General features: G+C 38.7%; 1 protein-coding gene across 1 annotated transcript in view; it reads right to left on the bottom strand.

Moving 5' to 3' along the window:
• Nucleotides 1–2027: 2027 nt before the first annotated feature.
• The window catches only part of LOC122089291 (DEAD-box ATP-dependent RNA helicase 20), a 26006-nt gene continuing 4492 nt past the window's right edge, over nt 2028–23541 (bottom strand). Inside the window, exons 3-10 of the mRNA XM_042658893.1 lie at nt 22280–22459; nt 22024–22185; nt 21766–21920; nt 8188–8280; nt 7998–8083; nt 7678–7904; nt 2914–3147; nt 2028–2462 (exon numbers count right to left, since the gene is read on the bottom strand). Of these exons, the coding sequence (XP_042514827.1) occupies nt 2407–2462; nt 2914–3147; nt 7678–7904; nt 7998–8083; nt 8188–8280; nt 21766–21920; nt 22024–22185; nt 22280–22459 (1193 nt within the window). The 3' untranslated portion in view covers nt 2028–2406. The remainder of the gene's footprint in view (nt 2463–2913; nt 3148–7677; nt 7905–7997; nt 8084–8187; nt 8281–21765; nt 21921–22023; nt 22186–22279; nt 22460–23541) is intronic.

Raw genomic sequence — 23541 nt, 5'->3', positions numbered from 1 at the left:
TTAAACCAATAATAATAGGGAAATGTTAGGGTCCACCTGCATCATATAGATCCAAGTGGAAATTGGTATATCTTTATCCCGTATAATTGTGCGAAAATGGGAGGGTTCCCTGTTCCCCACGTGGCTACGACATGGTCGGCTGGTCACACCAATGATAAGACGAAAGTCAAAATAAGAGAGATAATGTCCATTCTCTTTCCCTGGGGCAAATTACAGAAATATCATAAACCTTTATTAGGTTATTCACATGTTTGTAATTTTTTTTTTTTCATTTTTGGGACACTTTTAACTCATATAGTATTCATTTTCTATTAAAATTTGATTAACGAGATGAATAGATGAATGAAGAACTATTTAAACATAAACACACCTGAATGTCAATCAATTTGTGAATTTGCAAAGTTCACCAATACCTATGAATGTTATCATCCTTCCTCTCAAATGTCGGGCTCAATTAAAAATGGATTGTATTTTCATTAGGAGATGGTTCCCAAACCTGCAAAGTTCACCAATTCGTGTGAATGTTATCATCCTTCCCCTCAAATATGGGCTTAGTTGGAAATGGATTGTATTTATCATTAGTAGATGATTCCCCCACAACAGTAGAAATCTTTCTTTCTTTTGTTTTTTGGTAGGAACATAATTAGAAAAGAAATTTAAGCATGGTTGAGGAAAAAAAAATATCCATAGAATGGAATTGGTGTCAAACATCGGTGGCAATTATGTATAATATTATAAAGAAACCACTAGTTTTTTTTCTTTTTTTTTCTTTTTTATAAGAATCTGTAAAATATTTGGTTCATCAAAAGGAAGACCTCCAATAAGACAACATGAAAAGTCAGTTTCTCAATTTTGTTAGTTTATTTCAATAAAATAAATTCTGCCATTTTAGACCAATCCAATTTCTTCTTTTGCTTTTGAACAGTAATCGGACCTGGAACTGGAAAATGGGAATTTTCTTTTAATTAGGTCTGTTTAGATCCCAACATCTTAATGATAAAACTATTTTTCCAAAGAAAAAAAAGACTAACTATTTTTATTTTTCTTGACCCACATTGGTATCAAAGAGGGACCCATAAAGGGCTAGAGAGGTAACCAATAAAGGCAAAAAAATATGCTATTTAACCACACTTATTACTAACTACTAACCTACTTTCACTATTTTTTGAGAAGAGGTAGATGAAAGGGTCAAACCAATAACCTTCTTTGAGCTACCAGTGAGCTAGAAGGACATCCCTAAACAAACTACCTCCTTAAACTATTACAGTCCCCTTATCTTCCAACTCCAAATTGAAAGTGAATATGGCTCGCATTCAACAAATACATCCCACGATATGATCTTATTAGTACTTTTCTCTATATTTTATCATCATCCAGTTGCATGAAATGAAATTTATAGCTGTGCTCAAAGGATACAGATCAGTCAATAGTACTCTATCTAGTATCTAGCCCTTGAAAGGGAATTTTAGTAAGCCTCTCTAGGCGAAAACCAAGTCACAATGGATATGAAGAAAAATCTTTAAAAAAAAAATATATGACCACAGTTAACTTGGACGAAGCTATTCATGCCTCTATAGCAGCATTTAGAATTCAGAAGCTTCTTTTGATTGCTCATTTGTCTTAATTCCGAAAATTTATTTAATTTGAAATTAAAGTAATAAAAGTTTAATATAATTTTAAAATGATTATTATATTATTATCAAAAGTTGTGATCCTTCTTTTCTTTTCTTTTTTTCAATATCACTACTTTAAACATTTCTCAAAAGTAGTCAGAAATTATTTAACACTTACAGGTTGTCAACAAGAAAATCCCATTTTTAATCATGATAATCCTTCTACAACGGAAAACAGATTGCTTTCACAGCCTAAAAATTTAACAAAAAAATGCAGTTTTTTCTGCACCACAGGAGGCTAGCTCCGTTTTCATTTTTTTCATCCTGTAGAGCATGTAAACTAACATATACATACTATCCCAAGAGGGTTATGTAGAACCATAGCAGCAGCCCAACCATCAATTAAACAACCCCTTGCAAGAAAGTAAACAATCAATTAGCTTAATAATCCAATTCAATCAGTGAAGGACAAGGAAAAGGCAGAAGAGGACTTAAGAAGGGGGAAAAACAAAGAAGACAGAAGAAATTGAGGTGGCTTTTCTTTTCCTTTTTCCTTAACTTGTTCTATCTTACAAAGTGCCATACATTAAGCACACAGCTCAGCTTATGATGACATTTAAGCTCCAATAACAAGACTTCCCAGGTTCTGCAAGTGGGAGAAGTTACCCCAAGATTTTAGGGTCCAACCATCAATCAATCAGTAAATGTCAAAATAAGAGCCCTAGCATAGATGCAGGGATCGAGCTGTTTTTCCATTCATAGGTCTCTGGCCATCCATTTCCCTCGCAATCAATTAACTCCATGGGCGGCCACCAAAACCTCTCCCACGGTCACGGAATCCCCCATGACCTGAATGGTGACGAGCAGAAACAGAGACAGAAAAGAACAATAACATTTACAATCAGAAAGAGAGAGAGAGGGAGTCGAACAAAAGAAACCTACCTATCAATATATATAAACAAAAGCAATGTTGACTATTTTATAAGATAACAAGTAACCATCACTAGCTAGAAGTAGTCCACCAAAACATCAATACATGCCCTAAACAGGCACAAAATTCACATGGGAACTAAAAGGTCAGGTCATATATGCCACAGGAAGGAGAGGATTAACGTTTAGGGAAGGCATGATTTATAAACTCAAAAGAATCCGGTTTTATTTGATTGAAGAGCTTCCATACAGATGATTTGGTGGTGAAATCATCAGTGATAGAGAGGTTGCATGTGTAAGTGACACAAGATGCGGTACCATATATTTCCCTTTTTTATTCAAATAACTATAAAAAGGAAGAGAAGACAACCTGATGGAGGTGGTGGCGCTCCACGTCCCATTGCAGCTAGTTCAGGACTGACTTTCTGTCCTGCCTCCTCAAGGATTTTAATAAGTTCCTTGGCAAATCTGGCATTTGCAGCAGTGAAGAATGTATATGCTGTTCCCTTTGCCCCAGCTCTGCCTGTTCGACCAATGCGGTGCACATAATCTTCTAGGGACCCCGGAAAATCATAATTTATCACAAATTTCACATCCTTCACATCTGTCACCACCACCAGGAAATGGAAGGAAGAGATGAGGATTGACTGTGTTTCTCAAAGCTGCAATGCCTATTTAACAAATTACACTCATCCAGGTCTATTCTTTATCAACGCATTAAGGATCTCATGTATAGAGCAGTTTATAGCATCTACATCCATCCACCTGAACTGTAATAGTAATTTAGTAATCTTAAAAAAAAAAAAAAAAAAAAAAAAAAAAAAAAAAAAAAAAAGAAGAAGAAGAAAAGAAAAGAAAAGAAAAAAAAAGAAGAAGAAGAAGAAGAAGGGAGTTTTGATGTGTGGAATAAAATGTATCAACGTGCATGGGCCAGTCTATCTAAAACACGACTGAGAAAGCAGATGACACAAACAGATAACAATAACAATCTTCAAATCTCATATGATAACTCCAATCTCCCCCTCACGTGTAGCATTACACAAGGACAAACAATGCAGGGGAGAACACCAAATGATAACTCATCATCATATGGCAGTAATAACCAGCATTGTGAAATAACAAGAAATCCCATAAATCAAGAGCAGCCACAATAGCATCAAGAGCAGCAACGGATCAGATCAAAGTAGATTAAGAACTCCAACACAGAACACAAACAGGGCAGAATAGTAATAAATTAATAACCCAAAACCAGAGAGCCTGATATCTATCCAATTCTGGTCCAATGCTCCTTGCAGACAACAACAATAATCCCCAAAATAAATAGTTGATCCAATGGCTGGTTTGCACTATTACTAGAGAGCCCACCAAATTAGCAGGTTACCAAGGAACTCAAGAAAAACAAATCCAATATAGCAGATCTTTTGACCAAGTGCAGTATCCGGGCAAACAGAGTCTACGGCAAATATTAGTGATAATCCGATGACTAGATATTCTTTTTTTGGTAGAATCTGATGACTAGATATTCATATAAAGCAAAATCACATAAAAGTTGGTAACCAAGAGGAGTAATGTAATGGCATAACTATAAATATATCAAAAGAACCATAGGGGTGGCAAAACCATATCTGTGTTCACCATGGGACCACCCAATTCAACAAAAGTCCAAGGACCAGAAGGGAATGGCAAACTAGTAAATAACCAGATTCCTCAAGGGGTTATTTGCCAAGTTAAAGAGGAAGGGATATGATCATATGAAAGGGGTTTGATTTATTGAGCTGGGGTAGACTAGGAAGCAAATAAAGAAGGGAAAAAGGAGGACAAATATAAATGAAAGGGTAATCAAGTAACTACAGCAAGGGTGCTTTAAAGGCAAATTAAAAAAAAAGGTCTTCATCTTCAACCTACGATAAGAAATAAGAACAAGAGAAGAACCAGCGGTAAGCTGGTCTCGTTTCAGGTGAAGAATCTCCCTTGTGTGGGCTCCTTTCAAGGTGAAACTTCAGGTCGATGATGCTAATCCCTGGCCCTATGAACTCCAACAAGCAACCAGTGGGTTCAGCAGACTAACTACTAATAAAAAGATGCTAAAATTCGATCTGGAAGAAAAGTAAAGCTCAGAAAAGGTTGCAGATTTGATTCTATGGGAATACAAATTATTAGGCAATCAATCTATGGGTGTTAGGTCGCCTACAGGTAAGGAACTTCCCCAAAATATGAGAAGAAAAGGAGGACCACCGAAGGAGGTCGATCCAACTTTGTAGGACTGTTGGTGTTGCCAAGAAACAGAGTGTAGAAAATCAAAGCAGAAGAACTTCACAGCAGCAGTAATCAAACACAGGACACCCAAGTTTTTGTTTTCTTCTTCATGGCTCTGATACCATGTGACAAAGCTTGATCTCAACAACTAGAACCTGTGAAGAAGAAGAAGAAGAGAAGAGAAGAAGAGGGAGAAGATGGAGATGGAGAAGAGGAGAGACGGTAAACACGATAGGAATAGAATGGAATACCCCTATCATGGACAGCCTCTCCCTTATATTAATCAAGTAATCAACTCTTAGAAGGAAACGTACTAAGATCTAAGACAAACTACAATAGAAAGAAATAACCAAATCTAAGCCTAATTACAATAAAGGTAAATAAAAAAAAGCAAATTATAACTCAACATTATGTCATTATCCCACGGTACACTACAAGCTTGATGGATTATTCCTCTTACAGCTCTTTTAACATCCACCACATCATTCTTTAAATCCTTATCCAAAACTACGCCAGTCCGCTTCTATTACTTTTATTGCCAGTATACCAAAGTTTAAAGTCATTCAAACTCCTTAGCTTTTTTTACACTTCCATCTAACCTCTTGAATATAAGCTATGTTAATCCTTCTTCTCCTAATAACATTTGTCAAATCTACTTCTACCCGTTAAAGATCTATTGTTCCAAGATGATAATCTAATACTATGCTTTCTTTTGGACTAGGTCTTTACCCACACTTGTCCATGGTGCAAGAACCTTTGACTACTTGTCACTGCATCCGGGCGCCAAATAATTATAGATGCACTGAACAATTTCCCACAAGAACATAATTACAACACACATATATGAACATGTTGGTGTGTTGAGATTTTTTGATCTCTGTTGGACACTCCAAGTTCATGTTGAACATCGAACCAAGTTAATGTCCTTGTAGCATAGGACATAGGATGCGCAAGACTCTGGAAAGGCAAGCTTCTCTCCTATGCCAGCCATCTTGAATCGATCAGATCGGTGTTTTAGTCTTCCTACATTCACTGCTCATGTATTTTAGGTTGCCCCAATCTTGCACCAAGAAAATCAAGGTGCTGATGGGTGCCTTCCTCTAGCAAGGCTCAGAATGTGCCAACTTCCTTCACCCCATCAATTGGGCTTCTATTTTCCTCCCTAAGGAGGGAGCCTTGGTCTAAGAAGAATAAGAGACATCAACACTTCAGGTATTCTCAAATTGATTTGGAAGATAGCCACTAAGAAAAAGTATATGGGTTGATTAGAATTAATCGAGACTCCTTCTGCGCGACTCCATTTGGACCATCTCCGTCCCCTCAGATCCATCCTAGGTCTGGAGGAAGATTCTAAAATTCAGGGTTGCAGCGTCTGAGGAAATCAAGTCCCTTATTGATGATGGTGCGTATAATCAACTTTGGCCGGATCATTGGCACCCTTAGCTTGAGGTTTGACAAACAAGCTTTGGCCTCTGACATTCTTTTACATGGTGGGTGGGCTCCTCCCCCTTCCTCATCTCCCTCGATTTTCACAGTTTGGGATGCCCTTACGTCCATTTGTAGTTATTTGGATCCCTTCTTCTTCAGGCCGTTTCAGTTCCAGCTCTACTTGGGACCTCGTCGGGCTAGGGGATTAGTGATCCCATGGTGCAAGGCAGTCCGGTTCAAAAGTCACATTCCCTAGCACAGCTCCATGGTCTTGCATGCTCTCTCCCATTGCCTCCCTACTCGGTCCTTCCTCATCTAGATACAGATTCCAGCTTCTCCCAATTGTAGCATTAGTTGGTACGTTGTGGAATGTGTGGATCATTTATTCTTCGTTTGCCCTTTTTCTTCAATGCCTTGGAAATCTCTTCTTGCCAAATGCTAGCCTAGGAGGAGAAGGATTTTTCCTCTCTACAGGGAATGGAATTGGGTCGACATCTCCTTTGACGATATTTCCAGCTGTGATATTGTGGGTAATCTTGCCTTTGGACCGGCAATCCCACCTCCAGGACCCTGCAGCAGATTTTGGCCTCTATTGCTTTTGATATTAGATGCAAGCTTCCTCTTGCTTCTTCACAGTGTATGGATTCCCCTCAGAATTGGTTAATTATTGATTCTTGGAGCCTTCCCCATTTCCTTGGATCCCTCGACTGCTCCCTCTATTTGAGGGCTAAGGCTTCTTGTATGGTTTCCTTTTCTTCCCGTTTCTTGGGGCCCCTTGTATTCTTCTTCTTTGGTTTTGAATTATAATTTATTCACCAAAAAAAAAAAAAAAGGACACAGGATATGAATTTGTAGTTTTGTACCAGCTACAGAACATGGTAGAGGTACACAACAACTATAAGCATTTGATTTTTTTCGAGTAATAAATAAAGGTTCGCTGGTCTGTGCAGACCAATGTAACCTTACCAGGTCTGCATGCAATATCTGCTACCTGGCAGGTTGGATGAGACTGAAATTGTGTGGAGAGTCTGGAGACCCCATGGTCCCCTGCCAACATTCAGGTTTCAGCCCAGATGGAGTTTGCGAAGTGGCAAAATAAAGCATTGTGAAATTCAGGATTACTGAGAGGGTGCAAACACTACTGATTAGCTGCAAGGACGTACATGGGAGTGTAAAATGACAGACTTCGGTGTTCACATTTGTCACCTGGCCAATCTAGGTCATTTCCTAAATATCCAAAAGGCAGAATTGCCATGTCACCCCTCCACATGGCACAAGCAGATGTGCCAGACCAGGTATGGTTTCTAGGTCTGTGCTAATCAAGAAAGGAACAATGTTAAGACTATAGTTTTGTTTTGTGCATAGAAAACTGACAAAAAGATGATTCAAGTCCAACACAGATATCATGAAGAACCCAGTTACCATTAGTCCATGCAACCACTGTACATACCCAAACCACGCGCTGCTACATCTGTTGCAGTCATTATGGGGCTCTTGCCAGCTTTGAACTCTGACAGGACCCAATCCCTCTCCGCTTGACTCTTATCCCCATGGATTGAGAGGGCAGGCCAACCATCCATCCGGAGCTGTCTGGTGATCTGGTCACAACCTTTCTTGGTATCCATGAATATCAGGATCCTGCTACCATCCATGATGTCGTCCAGAAGCTTTACCAACCTAAAATTATTAATAAAATTAAGACTAGTGCATCCAATCACATGCAAGCATCAATGTATTAATAAACTGATCAAAAGAATCTAGTCTGCCTACTTGTTATATTTCTGATTCTCTGAAACGATATCCACATGCTGGCGAATCGCATGGTTAGCTTTCAAATCAGCAGAACCAATAATCACCTACGTAAAGGAAAGCCAATTAAATATGTACATGCACAAATCTATGAGATAAGGATCCCAGATGTTGAATCTTATCACACTAAAAGCTTGTCAGCGCATCTCACCTTGTATGGATTATAAAGGAACTGCCTCGCAAGCTGTTCAACCTCCTTGGGCCAAGTAGCACTCCAATACAAAGTCTGGCGGTCTGGGCGTATCTGAATCAATAAGTTTATGTGAGAATGTATAGGATTTCCAAGACTAATCATTTCCAATTAAATCCTAAAATCAGTACAACTAAGCTAATAACTACAATTGTTGCTTAGAATCATATATTTCCCTTGCAAGTGTTGTGTGTGTGTAACTGTGTATTTATAAAACATTCAACCTCACTCAAGCTGAGCATCTAAGAAGAAATCACCATCCTAACAAAGCAGTTGAAATACAGGACACTCTATAACCATAGGCAGAATTTTAAGGAAACTTTTTAACTGTATCCAAATGGGATTCTGAAAAAAGTAGGAGAAAGCAGAAATATTTGGTTGATTAAGCTATTCAACAAGATGACACTAAGCAACTGCCACATGAACGGAGGAAAAAAAAAATGATGCAAACACGGACACGATGCACCCCTTCGGTACCCATGTTGTACTATGTGCATGAATATGGGATGTGTGTCATGGTGCAATCCAGGGTTCCAAAACCCGGTTTGGAAGACTTATGGGCCCGCCGGAACTAATATCAACTCAAACAAGCAAGTTAGTGGCAAAAATGCAATTTCTGTAACAATGCAGCACTTAATAGAGGTAAGTAATAAATAATGGCACTATTGTAATTTACTGGAAGTTCAAGATACAAGCAAACGGAATGTAATGTATTAGTGGAAGGGTAAACTTGGAAGTGAAAACAAAATAAGGGCAAGCCGTAATAAAGAAGAGAGGGAAAGGCAATATGGAAAGTGGGGTAAGAAAGTAACAAAATCGAAGGGGGAAAGGAACTATCATGTCTTAAACCTTGAGATTGGAAGAGAAAGCAGTAAACCAACATACGATGGGCACATTTTAGTAGTCTCTCTACAACAAGCCATTTTTTGGCATAGATACCCAAGTTTTGGGGAAAAGGTGGATCCGACTCCTTGACACCTACCCAAACCCATGTAACATTTATTGTCTGCAAGAACAAGGGACATACTCAAAGTCAAAACTACAGTTGTGGGATCAAGCTGATAGGCCAAGGTTCAATACACAGCAAACAAGCACCCAACCCACAAGTAGGACCAATAGGTTCTGAGGTACAGAAGTATAAGACCCTTAATAACAGTAAAAACAGTGGTTAAATACCTAAAGTAAGGTCAACTGCAAGGGTAACGTATCAATAATATACCCTCAAAGCATGAAGACAATCCAATGGACCAATGTGCATGGCAGCTTGCCATCAAATTTAGAACTAACTAACTCATAGCACTTAGGGTAGAATACCCTCAAATTGGTAGTAACAGTAGACCTCAGTTACAATATGATTGCCCTAAACTATCTTTCCCAACCAAGGACTAGAACAGAAGTTACAGATCAAAGAAAAAGTAGAAACTAAAGGACAGGCTTTAAATCAGCAGTAGCAGACCTCAAACTTGAACCTCCTATCAAGGGAAGGGGCCAAGGGGTGTTGTACTCAATAGCACTTCAGAAAATCAACCACAGCTGATGGCTGTGGTGCAATGACTGATGATTAAAATTAGAAACTACAGGGACAAACAGAAACTCACAGCCACAGCAACTTTCAGCCATTAGAGGGGGCTGAGTTCAATATCAAAGGAACAGCTTAAAGGAGGGATCACACCCTCAAAATCTGGGATGAAACTGTTGGGGAGATCTATAGTTTTCTAAACCTTGAAGTGGCTGCTGTAGATGATCAATGAAGCAGTGCCTCAGGGTTTTCAGCCAGAAGATGTATGATTTCTTAGAATTAGAACCACCCCTAGAGCAAATGTGTATCAAACCATAAGGATTCACACAAGGAACAACATAAGTTCATGCCTGTTTGCATTAGACGAGGATGAGAGGATTAAACATCATAGTTGTCAAGGCACCGCCTTGGCATCCAGGCGGTTTTCCTGGGGCCTAGGCGATTTTCTCCTTAGTGCACTGCATCTCGCCTTCTGGTTTGGCCCTTTATGCCAAATGTCATATTAGATTTACTTAAAATATTATTAATAAATAAGCAAACACTCCCTATTTGAATCCAATAAAAATAGTTTTAAAATCAAATCCAAAATGATTAAAATGTCAACCCCCCAGTTCAAGAACAAAAACTGGATTTTTTGTTGTAGGGGTAATTTTCAACTTTCATATGCTTAGGGTTTTCTCAATTCTGGAATTTCATAAATCTTATCACGGTAAAACATTGTTAAAAACCAAAAGTACGGTAAAATAAAATTTTGCTTTGATGTCTACAAAATTATTTTCATTCAAGCAATTTCAATGGCATTTGTGCACTTTAAAATAAATTTGACCGCAACATAACTTGGTCATTAGTCATTACAATTCAGATTTAAGTAACCTTAGACTTGTTGGAAAGTTAGGGCCCGTTTGATAACGTTTCTGCCGTTTCTGTTTCAAGAAACGGCAGAAACATAAATTTTCGTTTCTAGAAACAGAAACGGAATTGAAGGTGTTTGATAAATCATGTTTTTAGAAGTCGATAGTAACCAATGAAAGAATGGCCACAAGTCGTTTCTAAAAACGGCGAAACAAGTTGAACTTGTTTCGCCTAGGTCGTTTCTTGAACCATAAATAAGTAAAAATTTATATTTCTATTTCTGAAAATAAGTGAAACGGAACAGTTTTATCAAACGCTTTTTACTCCGTTTCTACTGTTTCTGGAAACAGAAACGGCAGAAACACGTTTCTTGAAACGTTATCAAACGGGCCCTTAGTGTTTTGATCTACCTAATACAAAGGTCTCATGTAAAAATAAAACTATTTGACCAGTCAAACTTATTAGAGAACAAGAACATTTTTCTAAAGGTTGAGTTTTGATGACTTGATGTGAATTAGTGTTGAGTTTTGATGACTTGATATGGCTTAATATTAATATTTGATGACTTGTGGCTTATTGTTGATTTTTGATGACTTGGTGTAGCTTAATGTTGATTTTTTATGATATAAGGTATATATTGCATACTAAATAATGCTAGAAAAGAGGCAAAATAAAAATTAACAAGCTTTGATCGCCCTGATCAACTTGGGCACCTTGATCGCTTAGGAAACACCTAGCCGGTCGACTTGTCGCCGAAGCGTTTAGATAGCCCTCCATCATGTTAGACATACACACTACAAACTATGGTTCTTAGTCTTGACCAGGATACCTCGATTTTAAGCCCAAGGTCAGTTTAAGGCATTTCCGGGAGGCTCATGCCAAGGCGTCAGAAGCAATCTGAGAATTGAGAGAGTTTCGTCAAACCATAGGTTAGTGAGTAGGAACATAGTTGTCAAGGCATAAGGAGACACCAACAAGGTGACGCCTAGGCGACCAATGCACTAGTTCAGGCTGAGTTGCCTGGATGCCCAAGGTGACGCCTTGACAACCTTGAGTAGGAATGCAATTGTCCAGACAAAGGGTATTGCTGGTCTCATTTCAGGAACAAGAGGAGAACGAAAAATAACGGAGATGGGTGGTTCAGTTTTGACCAGTTTTGATAGGTTTCTACCGAAACAAGTTTGATTGAAACATGGTCGAACCATTATTATATTTTCATTAAAGTCGATCGAAACTTGTCGATATATTTACACTAAAGTCGATCGAAACTTGTCAAAATCGACAAGTTTTGACCAAAATCTCAAGGTGCCACAAGTTTCAACACTGCCAAGAAGGATTGTCCAAAAACTTTGATTTTTTGCCCAAATCACCTCATTGATCACCACTCTTTTGCATTCTCATATACATTCAACCCTTCTACAACTTCGATTTGCGTGATTGGAAGCTTGAAAGTGATTTTTTTTTTTTCAAATCAAATTTTTGGAAGAATTAGTATATAAAATCATAGTTTTTTATTTGTTAAGTTGTTAAATAATTTATTGAATTTTCAGTTTTAAAAATATGATTTTCCCGCAACACTTTTTGAAATAAATAGAGCTAATATGCGATAGATGGAATTCAAATTAATATATGTTGGACACAAATGGCTGATCTATGGCTTGATAGAGTTGGAAATTTTTTTATTTTTATTTTTTTAACTTTTAAAAAATAATTAATGAAATTTAAACTTTTTGAAAATTAATAAGAAAAATATTATCTTTTGGTTTGAAAATCAAGAAATAATAGAAGTATTGAAAATATGTTTTCAACCAAAATTGATTAATAATGTGATTTTTTTTTTTTTTTTTGATTAAGTAATTATTAATTATTAAAAAAAAATTAATAGTTTTACTTAGGCAAAAAATATAAGAGTTTGGAGAAATTTTAGAATAAGCTTCATTGCAATTTTAGGAGCCTTATTTGATACCTACATGGTAATAATCTTTGGGTTCTTGTTGCAATAGTGCACCAACAAGTTCATAATGGCTAAAAGGGAAGGCGGGAATATTGCATGGAAGCATAGGATGGCCCTTTCAGACAACAAGAAGAAGCCACAATGTGATTAGTGTAACAAAAAAAATAATGGGAGGTGGGGCCACTAGACTGAAGTGGCATCTCATTGATGGTGATAGAAATGTCATAAGTTGCCGTAGGCCCCTAATGTTCCAAGTGAGATAAAGAAGGCCATGGCAACAGTGATGAAGGGCGGGATACAAAAGGATGCACAAGAGGGCAACCAGGGAATAGTTGAAGGATGCATCTAGAGAGGATCCCTGATTTAGGGAAAGAGGATTATGACGTGGAGCATGATTTGGATAGCGCAGCCAAAGTGGCAGTCTAGCAGAGGCTACACAATAAAGGATGGCAAAGGAAGCAAGCAAAGCTAGCTTTAGGACGGAGCAAGAGAGATTGTTGCAGATAGTCAGGGGAGCTAGTTCATCTAAACAGGCTCCAGCAGATCCACAACCACGGCCACAGGAGGAGGAGGAGGCTGAGACGGAGAGGGCCAGAGATTCCATTTAGGAGGAGCTAGAGTGTGAGGACCATAGTTGATAAGGCGTCGCTTGTTGCATTGCATGCCGCCTTGTGTTTTGGTACTTATTTATGTCAAATAGCATTTTCATTTACTTAAGGTATTATTCATAAATAAGCAAATATCCCTTATTTGAATTCAATAAAAATAGTTTAAAAATCAAATTCCAAAAAGATAAAAAGTCAACCCCCCTAGTCCAAGAACAAAAACTGGATTTTTGTTATAAGGGCGATTTTCAACTTTTAAATGCTGGGGTTTTTCTCAATTATGAAAATTTTATAAATTCTATCATGTTAAAACATTGCTAAAAACCAAAAATCCGGTAAAATAATCTTTTGTTTTGATATCCATAAAATTATTTTCATTCATGCAATTTTAACAGCATTCACGCACTTAAAAATAAGTTTGGCCGGAGCATAACTTTGTCATTACAACTCAGATTTAAGTAATCTTAGACTTGTTAGAAAGCTGGTTTTATCTTATAACTAATACAAAAAGTCTCATGTAAAAATAAAATCATTTGACCAGTCAAACTTATTATAGAACAAGAGCATTTCTCCAAATTTTGATTTTTTATAACTTAATATGGCTCAATGTTAATTTTTTATGATTTAATATGGCTATATGTTGATTTTTAATGACTTGATGCTGCTTAATCTTGATTTTTTATGATACAAGGTATATATAGCTTACTAAATAATGTTAGAAAATAGGAAAAATAAAATATAACACTTGGTCGCCTTGTTCGCCTTAAGGCGGGCACCTTCTCGCCTAAGCGCTTAGACAACCCTCCACCACCTTGATTTGCCTTGTTGTCGTGACAACTATGGTAAGGACCCCAACCCCAGAGATAAATATCCACATCTTGGACTTCAATATCAAAGGAGAAAGAAGAAGACAGACGATCGGCCAGCAAGAGGACCAGCCAACCTTAGGCTGTATCGAGCCTAGCTGGTCCCCATATTTTTGGACCCTTTGCTGGCCACATCAGCAACCATCAACCAGCAAAGATTGGCTCTTTTTATTGCATATTGGTTTCCAGTTGTTGGTCTTCTAGAAGCCTTATCAGTTGCCATCAAACCAGCCTGCTTTACAGCTGTCCAAAAGTTCCTCTTATGGCCTGCGATCCCAAGTACCGCTGTGATTTTTGCTTTATGGTTTAGACTGGTCAAAGATACTTTACTTAAGTTGTTTTGCTTTCTAGAAGTTCCCCTATTAGTTGCTTTTAAGTTTTCTTAAGTTACAAGTTAGGAAGTAGTTGCTAGTATGTGTTAGTTTCCTTATTAGATTAGTCTCCTATTTGGGAGCAAGTAGTTATTTAGTAAGTTTTGGACCTCTATTTAAAGAGAGGCTGCTGTAACACAAATCACAATTGAATTAATGAAATTTATGCAGCAATTTCTAGCTCCCAAACTCCAGAGAGAGGAAGTACAACAGCTGAGATAGCTGTGGGTGAGATGCAGGCTGAGCTAGCCAATCCCACCCACATCTATCTTACTTTTTTCTCTTCTTGTCTTCTTCTAAATTCTGTTACTGCTTGCTGTGCAAGTGTGACTGTGAGATAAATTTAAGCCTACTTGTAGACCTAAACCAGGATCGAAGTCAGGTTGAAGACCAGTCCAAAACCCCAAGGTCGATTTCAGCTTGTCAGGGTTTTTGGGCTAAATCAACAGGGCTCTTTTCTTCTGTTCTGTCCAGCATCTTTGAAGGCCCTTTGGAGGGTTCAAAGGCCACTCGACCAGGGAACAGCCCCTGCTGCCCAATCAAAACCCAACCGCAGGTTTTCTCCCTAATCTGGCCAAAACCCTGTTTCAGCCAGATCTGTTCCAGCTTGCTGCTGGTATTTTGCTTCTCTGCTGGAAAACTTCTAGTGGGATTTTCTACCCTGTTTCTGGACCTAATCTGCCAAGGTGTGAGCTTCCTAATTACCCTGATCTCTGTGCTATTATTCTGTCCTAATCTCATCCTACTTGGATTCTCTTTGGTTCTATAACCTGAAGTCAGATTTGAACTTGGTTGAGGATTGTAAATTTTTGAAGTTTGTTTAACTTAAGGTGAACCAGCTCTACAATACCCAGTCAATGACACAGCCGTTGAGATCCTCGAGCAGGATCCTGCTGTCTTTCCAGACAGGACCAGAAACAGAAGAAGCTGAAATAGATGTGGACTGATGATGGGAAGGACTGGAAACTTAACTATTCTTTTTTCTTTACCTCAATAAATGTAGCTCGTTACCTCTCTCGTCCTTGTCCACATGACATCCAAGCAAACTTTAGGTTGCACCGACTAAAGTAAATGTGGTTTAATACTTGACTATGGTCACTTAATTCAACATTAGAAAGGACAAGAACAGACAAGTAGAGAAATTATTTTTAGATTGAAGGAAGATCCGGAATCAAGCTTCAGAGGAATCATTTCAACTAAAATAACAGGAACCTCAAAACACATAAAAAACATGCACTTTCGCTACTTTCACAAAAACACAACATAGTATTCCTATCCTTAACATCTTTCTACTGGACAGGCCTATATCTACTCTATCATAACCAGAACTCTAGATCAAGAAATCCCTAGTTACCCTAAGGCTAGGACTCTAAACTACTAGAGAAGGAATACTGAAGATGCTAAACAATTATTTCTAACATGATTATAACTAACAACAACAACAACAAACTTAGTGATGCGGAAATGGGGTTCAAAAGCCCTGTTCGGTACGCTTTGGGCCCACCCAAGTGTTAAACAACTCAAATCACAAACAATAGTGGCAAAACAGTAAATACTTGAGCTTATAAAAACAATGGCAGAATGGCAGAGTCGGAATTACCTTGGAAGTTCAACTTAGAAGAGAAGGTGAAAGGGGTAAATTAGAAAGAAGAAGTAAAATAAGGACAATAGGGGTCAATGGAAATAGGGAAGGGTAATCCTAGAAAGAAAAAATAAATTTAAAAAAAAAAAAAAAAAAAACCCAACAACAACAACAACAGTTCACCCAAGATTGGGGGTTCGTCTTCAACCTCGCGACAAAAGGAAAGGCAGAAGAACAGCATCTGCTACAATGGGCAGAACTTCTTCATCTGAACCCATATTTGATTAAGAATTTAGGGCTTAATCCTCAACTCAAAGCCTTCTTAAGGGAAACTTAAGAGCTTCCAATATTACAGGTAAAACCAAAGATTTAATCTGCTGAAAGTGTACCTGGTGGAAGGATGGGAGGCCAGTTTCTGTCTCAGTGTGGAACATACTACAGAGGCGCCTCCAGGTCTTATCTTCTAGGGTTTTGATCGTCTAGGAGAAGGCTAACTTCGCTAAAAATCTCAGCCCAAATAGATCACACATAAAGGAGATCGAAGCACTTGAATAGGGCTGCAACTATCGCCAGAAACAGAGCAGCTGCTAGGGATAACAACCAGAAATAAAGACAAGAAAGAAAGATGGAATCGAAGAAGAAAGGGAAGGGAAGATTAGAGAAAAAACTTCAGAGAAGGAGAAAAGAAATTCGAAGCCATGGTTTCACCCATTTATTCAATTCCAATCAATTCAAACTCAAATCTGTCTTTCTCCATCGAGTTACATCAATATAGAGTAAAACTAGACCCAACAAAAATGGAAACTAAATATTCTGGGAAACAAAAAATAAGGCCTGCGTATATGCCCAAATAACCCAATGGTGGGTCTACATCCGCTGCCACCTTAGCCCATGTAGGTACCTCAGCCCTTCTTACCACTACATCTACCCCCTGGATCATTGATTCAGGTGCTTCTACTTATATGACTGGTAAGTCATCACTTTTTAAGGCCTTTTCCTCTGGTACCAATTCTACATTTGTTATTCTAGCCAATGGTGCTTCCACACCGGTTTTAGGCCATGGTACCATCTTTCCTACCCCCTCTCTGAATTTATCTTCTGTGTTACATGTTCCACAATTTCCATTAAGTCTTCTTTCTATGAGCCAGCTAACTAGTTCATTAAATTACTCAGTAACCTTCTTTCCCTCTTACTGTGTTTTTCGCGATCTTCATATTAGGAAGACGATTAGTGGAGAGTGTGAAAAGGATGGTTTATATTATCTCAACTGTGGCTCTCCCACTTCTTCTGCTACTGGCTGCTGCTACTGCTGTTGGGGATGTGACCCCTTTCCAATGGCACTGTCGTTTAGGACATTTATCTTTATCTAAATTGAAACTTTAATTTCCTAATTTTAAGTTTGTTCTTAAGTTAGAATGTGAGACATGTGAGTTGAGCAAACATCAACGTGTGTCCTTCCCATCTCGCTCTGTGTCTCGTAGTTCGTCTTTATTTTCTTTAGTCCATTCTTATGTATGGGGTCCTTGCAGAGTTAGTAATAGATTTGATTTTCGCTATTTTGTGACTTTTGTGGATGATCATTCTCGCCTTACATGGCTTTACATGTTAAAGGACATATCTGAATTTTTATCTGTGTTTCAACAATTCTATAATGAAATAAAAACTCAGTTTGGTATTTTAATTAAGATTTTTCGTTCTAATAATGCTCTAGAATATGCTCAAAATGATATTTCTGATTTTTGTGCCAACCGTGGGATGATACACCAAACTAGTTGCGCCTATGCCCCACAGCAAAATGGGATAGCAGAGCGTAAGAACCGGCATCTTCTCGAGGTAGCTCGATTTATTATGATTCATATGCAAGTTCCTAAGCATTTTTTGTGTGATGGGGTTTTGACTACATGTCATTTAATTAATCGCATGCCATCTTCAGTTCTCTCAGAAAGGTCTCATTTTTCTATTATGTTCCCTACTTTGCCGAGTTTTCCTGTTCCTCTCCGAGTCTTTGGGTATGTGCTTTGTTCATAATTTGCATGTGCAAGTAGATAAACTATCTCCTAGGCCTACTAAGTGCATTTTTTTGGATTATTCACGTACTCAGAAATGGTACAAGTGCTATGACCCTATTACTCATAGGAACTTTGTTAGTGCCGATGTGACTTTCTTTGATGGCACATCATTTTTTTCTCAAGTGTCCCAGTCTGGTATGGAGTGGTCTTCTCCATCTTCTCCACCCATTCCCTCTCATACATTTCCCTGATGTTCCTAATGCCAGTGACTCACCTCCCCTACAGGTTTATCAGCACAGGAAGAAGGTTAGACAACCAAGTGCAGAAACCAATACTCCAACTGATTCACTACCTCCCCTGCCGCCTTCCTCTAGTGAAGCTCCTCCTCCTTTGCCTGCTAACTTACCAATTGCTCAACGGAAACGTAAATGTTCTTGCACTCAAAAATCTATGGTTGTGTATCCTATTGATAACTTTGTTTCTTTGTCTCATCTTCCTTCTCCCATCCATGGTCTTGCCCTATCTCTTTCTGCTAATCCTATTCCCCGCACCAATACTGATGCCCTAAGTATTCCTAGATGGAAAGCTGCCATGGATGTAGAAATGGATGCTCTTTTAAGTCGTGGTACCTGGAGCCTGGTAGATTTACCTCCTGGCAAGGATTTAGTGAAGTGTTGTTGGGTGTACACTGCTAAGTACCACTCTGATGGCTCTGTTGAGCAGTTGAAAGCCCGTCTAGTTGCCAAAGGGTATACTCAGACATATGGAGTTGATTATTTTGAGACCTTCTCCCCAGTTGCTAGACTGAACTCTGTTCGTCTACTTATTTCTCTTGTTGTCAACTTTGATTGGCTCTTGTTTCAGTTGGACATCAAGAATGCCTTCTTGTATGGTGATCTACAGGAAGAGATGTATATGGAGCAACCTCTTGGTTATGTTGCTCAGGAAGAGAATAAAGGTCGTGTGTGTCGCTTACACAAGGCTATCTATGGACTTAAACAGTCCTCTCGGGCATGGTTTGACAAGTTCAGTGCTACCATAGTTGTGGATTTTCTCAGTGTTATTCTGATCATTGTCTTTGTTCGTCGCAGAAGTGATAAACTGGTTGTCTTGGTAGTTTATGTTGATGATATTATTCTTACAGGTAATGATGAGGCAGGAATTTCTGAAGTGAAAGCTTATCTACAGCAATACTTACAGACCAAGAACTTGGGTCAACTTCACTATTTTCTTGGGATTGAGGTGATCTGATGCAAGAAAGGGATCAGTCTATCTCAAAGGAAATATGTGTTGGATCTTTTATCTGATACTGGTACGCTTGTATCCAGACCTGTTGATATCCCTATGGAGCATCACCAAAAGTTTGGTGTTAATGATAGCGAACCTCTCCAGGATGTGCATCAGTACAGGAGTTTGATTAGCGAGTTAATTTATCTTACTGTGACTCGTCCTGACATCTCCTCTGTTGTTGGAGTCCTTAGTTAGTTCATGTCTCCTCAGAAAGCTCATTAGGATGTTGTCTGTGTTCTTTGCTACCTAAAGGGTGCTCCTAGAAAAGGGCTGATCTATCGTCCTAATCGGCATATGAAACTAGTTGGCTATTCTGATGCTGATTGGGCCGGCTCCGCCAGTGATCGGAGATCTACTACAGGTTATTGTACATTTGTTGGAAGTAATCTGGTTAAATGACGTAATAAGAAATAGACTACCATTGCCCGATCTAGTGCCGAAGCAGAATACAGAGCTATGGCTCATACCACTGCTAAGTTGATGTGGCTCCGGTCTTTTCTCTTGGAGTTCGGATTTCTAGTGACCAAGCCTAAGAAGATGTATTGTGACAACCAAGCTGCGGTGTACATTGCTAGTAATCTGGTCTTCCACGAGAGGACCAAGCACATAGAGCTAGACTGCCACTTTGTTCGTGATGCAGTCCTTAAGAAGCTGATTGAGACCCCTTTTGTTCCTTCATCAGATCAGTTGGCTGACATGTTCACCAAGTCTCTTTTTGCTCCTAGTTTTCATAATGGTTGTACCAAGCTGAGCATGGGTGATGTGTATGCTCCAGCTTGAGGGGGGAGTATTGAGAATTACGCTAATCCCAATAAGGGATTAGCACTAGTTTCCTAGGCCGATAGGGACAATTCTGTCCTATCAACCCATGGTTCTGGTTTAGGGTTAATGGCAATATGTTGAGGGTACTCTTGTCTTTTTTTAATTATGGTAAAATATATAAAATAAGGGAAAACCTGCTATCAAACCATTCTGGACAGATCGCAGGTTACTCCTTTTGGGAGTCTCTCTCTCTCTCTCTCTCTCTCTCTCCTTTTCTCTGGTTTGTTTACAAGTATCTGGGATTGTAACATAAACAACAAAAAAAGGGATTAAGAGATGAGAAAAGTGAGATAGGAAATGAGATGAGATGAGAAATGAAAAATGAACAATGACAAATGAAAGATGAAAGTAAGAGGAATGAGGCACATCCCAGCAAATCAGGAGAATCTCAGCTAAATGGGATCAGCTACATGGATCATTGATCTCCAATAGGCTCTATCTGAGGTCATACTTGGTACAAGACGCAAACTATGTGTCATTCCTCACAACTTCTTGTATGGTCATTTTAGGCCTGCCCCTTGCTCTTTTAGCTCATTCAATCGAAATCATATTACTCCTTACTAGGGCGTCCCTAGGCCTCTGTTAAGCATGACCATACCCCACCTCAAACGACTTTCTTGGAGCTTGTTATTGATTGGGGGAACTCCCAAATCAGCTCCAATGCTTTCATTCCTTACTCAATCTTTTCTAGTTTTCAGTACATCCATCTTAGCATCCTCATTATGCTACATATAGCTTCGCAATATGACACTTTTTAACTACATAACATTCTGCCCCACACATCATAGCCGGTCGTACAGCCGCCCCGTCGAACCATGTGTGAGGCTCCAAAGTAGTGGACTTTAACATAAAAAGAAAAAAATAAAAAAAGAAAAAAGGAGCAGGTTTCTATCTATATTGCACATCTGTCCATCTGAACTCAAGCACTCACCGTCCACTAAGACTCCTATAGATCTTTCCTTTGAGCTTTAACAGGATATGTCGGTCATACAAAACTCCAGTCACACCACTCCACTTCATCCATTCCACTTTAATTCTCTATGAAACATCCTCCTCTATCTTACCTTCTTTATTTATAATTGATCCCGTATATCTCAAAAAGTCACTTTGTGGTATCTCTCTTTCCTCAATTCTCACCATGTCATTCATCCATCATAGTGTGACTAAAATTACACATCAAATACTCCTTGTTGTTGTTGTTGTTGTTGATTATAACTACGAACAAAGTTCAAAGACACTTAACGATATTTCAAGAAATTCTGACTTGATTCTTTGATCTTAGAGCTGTGAGGTACTCAAAGAAATTTAAACCACACCCAAAAGATCTTGATTGTGGCAAAGCTGCATAGAGGAAGGTTTCCCTAGGTATTCCAACCAAATAAATCTTATTTTGGACCTTATAGGCTCAAAATCCAGTGCTGGAAGCCTTGATTCACTCAGCTCCACTAAACCACCATACTTGTGGTTCTCATTGATATGATACTAGTGTTAAAAAATGTTCAGCACCTGCACGGTACCACCACCACCACTGCCACCAACAACAATAAGCCAATAAAACATCATCCTAGTAATTTGGATATACAAATTAATCAAGGTTTCTAAAATGCTTATCATAGAGACGTAGCACACGTACTACGAGAAAATCGGGTGTAACAGGAAAGACAACTACCTGAGAAACAATTTTCCTTATCTGAGGATCAAAACCCATATCTAGCATGCGATCTGCCTCATCCAAAACAAGGTAAGTAACCCTTCGCAAGTTGGTGTGATGGGACTCCAACATATCAATTAGTCTTCCAGGAGTGGCAATAACAATTTCAACACCTAAAACAGAAAAGAATTAAAAAAAATGTATGCCACCAATATCTATCAAATTTATGAGAATCACAATCAATATCATCAAAGTAGTCTGCCAACCACACCCTACCTTTTTGCAGATCACGGACTTGAGGTCCCTTTGGGACACCACCATAAATACAGGTATTCTTAATCTTTGATGATGCACCAAACTTAGCAGCTTCTTGTTGTATCTGAACAGCAAGTTCACGGGTCGGAGCCAGAACTAAGACAATGGGACCGTCTCCAGGAGCTGGAAAAATGGATGTAATGGCCAATTTAGGCCAACTAAAAAAAGACAAATTTATAGAGCTCTTGTACTCGAGACAGGTAACCAACAAATTTACCTAAAAATGGCTGTGCATTAACATGAACAATAGCAGGAAGTAGATAAGCAAGAGTCTTTCCCGATCCTGTTTCTGCAATGCCAATAAGATCACGACCCTTCAAAGCCATCGGCCATCCTTGAGCTTGAATAGGGGTAGGTTCAACAAAACCAGCCTTGATAACTTCTTGCATGACATAATCTACAGTCAAGAAAGTAGTTGAACGATTAGCATCTTCCAAGAAAACAAAGAGGTCAGAACAAAATCTATATCATTATCGTTTCTCCAGGAGCGGATGAGCAAAGGGATTAAAAATCTTCTAGTTTCGTTTGAAGGAACTGTAAAGTAACTTGGAGCTTATGCCTGACAAGGAGAGATCTTTGTGGGTCTTCATCATTCTTTTATCCTCCAATAGTTCATGAACTTCTAGACTAATTGGGTGGCATTCTCTCTTATTCTTCTAACTAATTGGGTGGCATTATCTCTTATGCTTCTTTTGTTGTCTACTTGTAAGTAGAAATACAAATACTTCATAACTTACTACTTTAGCCTGCTGTATTTTGTACAATAGGTTTGACCCGTCTTTATGCTTGCATGCAAACATACAATTACACTTACATGGGGGTGGGGGAGGAGTAACTTCATAACCTATATCTGATCTAACAAATACACAGATACTCTACACTCTTTGCCCTCTTTCTCTTTTCTCTGTGGGATAAGCAGGCCTGTGGAAAGGAGCAATATAACGGACCAGCCAAAAAAGCATATAGTGATATAGATATCAAAGCCGAAGGGGTAAAAAATCAAAATGTTGAAGTGTGAGTAAACACTTTGAAATATTTATAATAAGGTAACAAAATCAGTTTTGGCCTTGGAGGCCACCATATAAGCTGGTGTCACACAGTTGTCGGTGTCCAGATACCCTTTGCTGGAAAGGCACCATGGTGGTGTCAGCTTGACGTCCAGGCCCACTGCAACGCCTTGGGCCTAGACGCCATGACAACTATAGTGTCACATGGCTTTGAAGGTTCATCATAACTTTTAGCAGATGGTGTAAATTTTCAAAACCTCTTTTCATTTCAGTCCCAGGCATCAGATCTCCTGCCTCAACAGGCCTCAGCCTATGTTCATGGCCAAGCCCAACTGATACCAAAGTCCAAAATATGTGAGACCAAACAAGCTGGCCAATAGGTAGAAGAACAAAGAACACTGTGGACTGGCTCCAAATTTATCTTCACTTATGTTAAGCATTTGTACACAAGAAATCAGATGGGAGTCATTTA

This window comes from Macadamia integrifolia, chromosome 9 (assembly GCF_013358625.1).
Source record: "Macadamia integrifolia cultivar HAES 741 chromosome 9, SCU_Mint_v3, whole genome shotgun sequence".
Taxonomy (NCBI): Eukaryota; Viridiplantae; Streptophyta; class Magnoliopsida; order Proteales; family Proteaceae; genus Macadamia; species Macadamia integrifolia.
The sequence above is the reverse complement of the archived record's forward strand: the minus strand, read 5'-3'. Positions and strand labels throughout refer to the sequence as shown.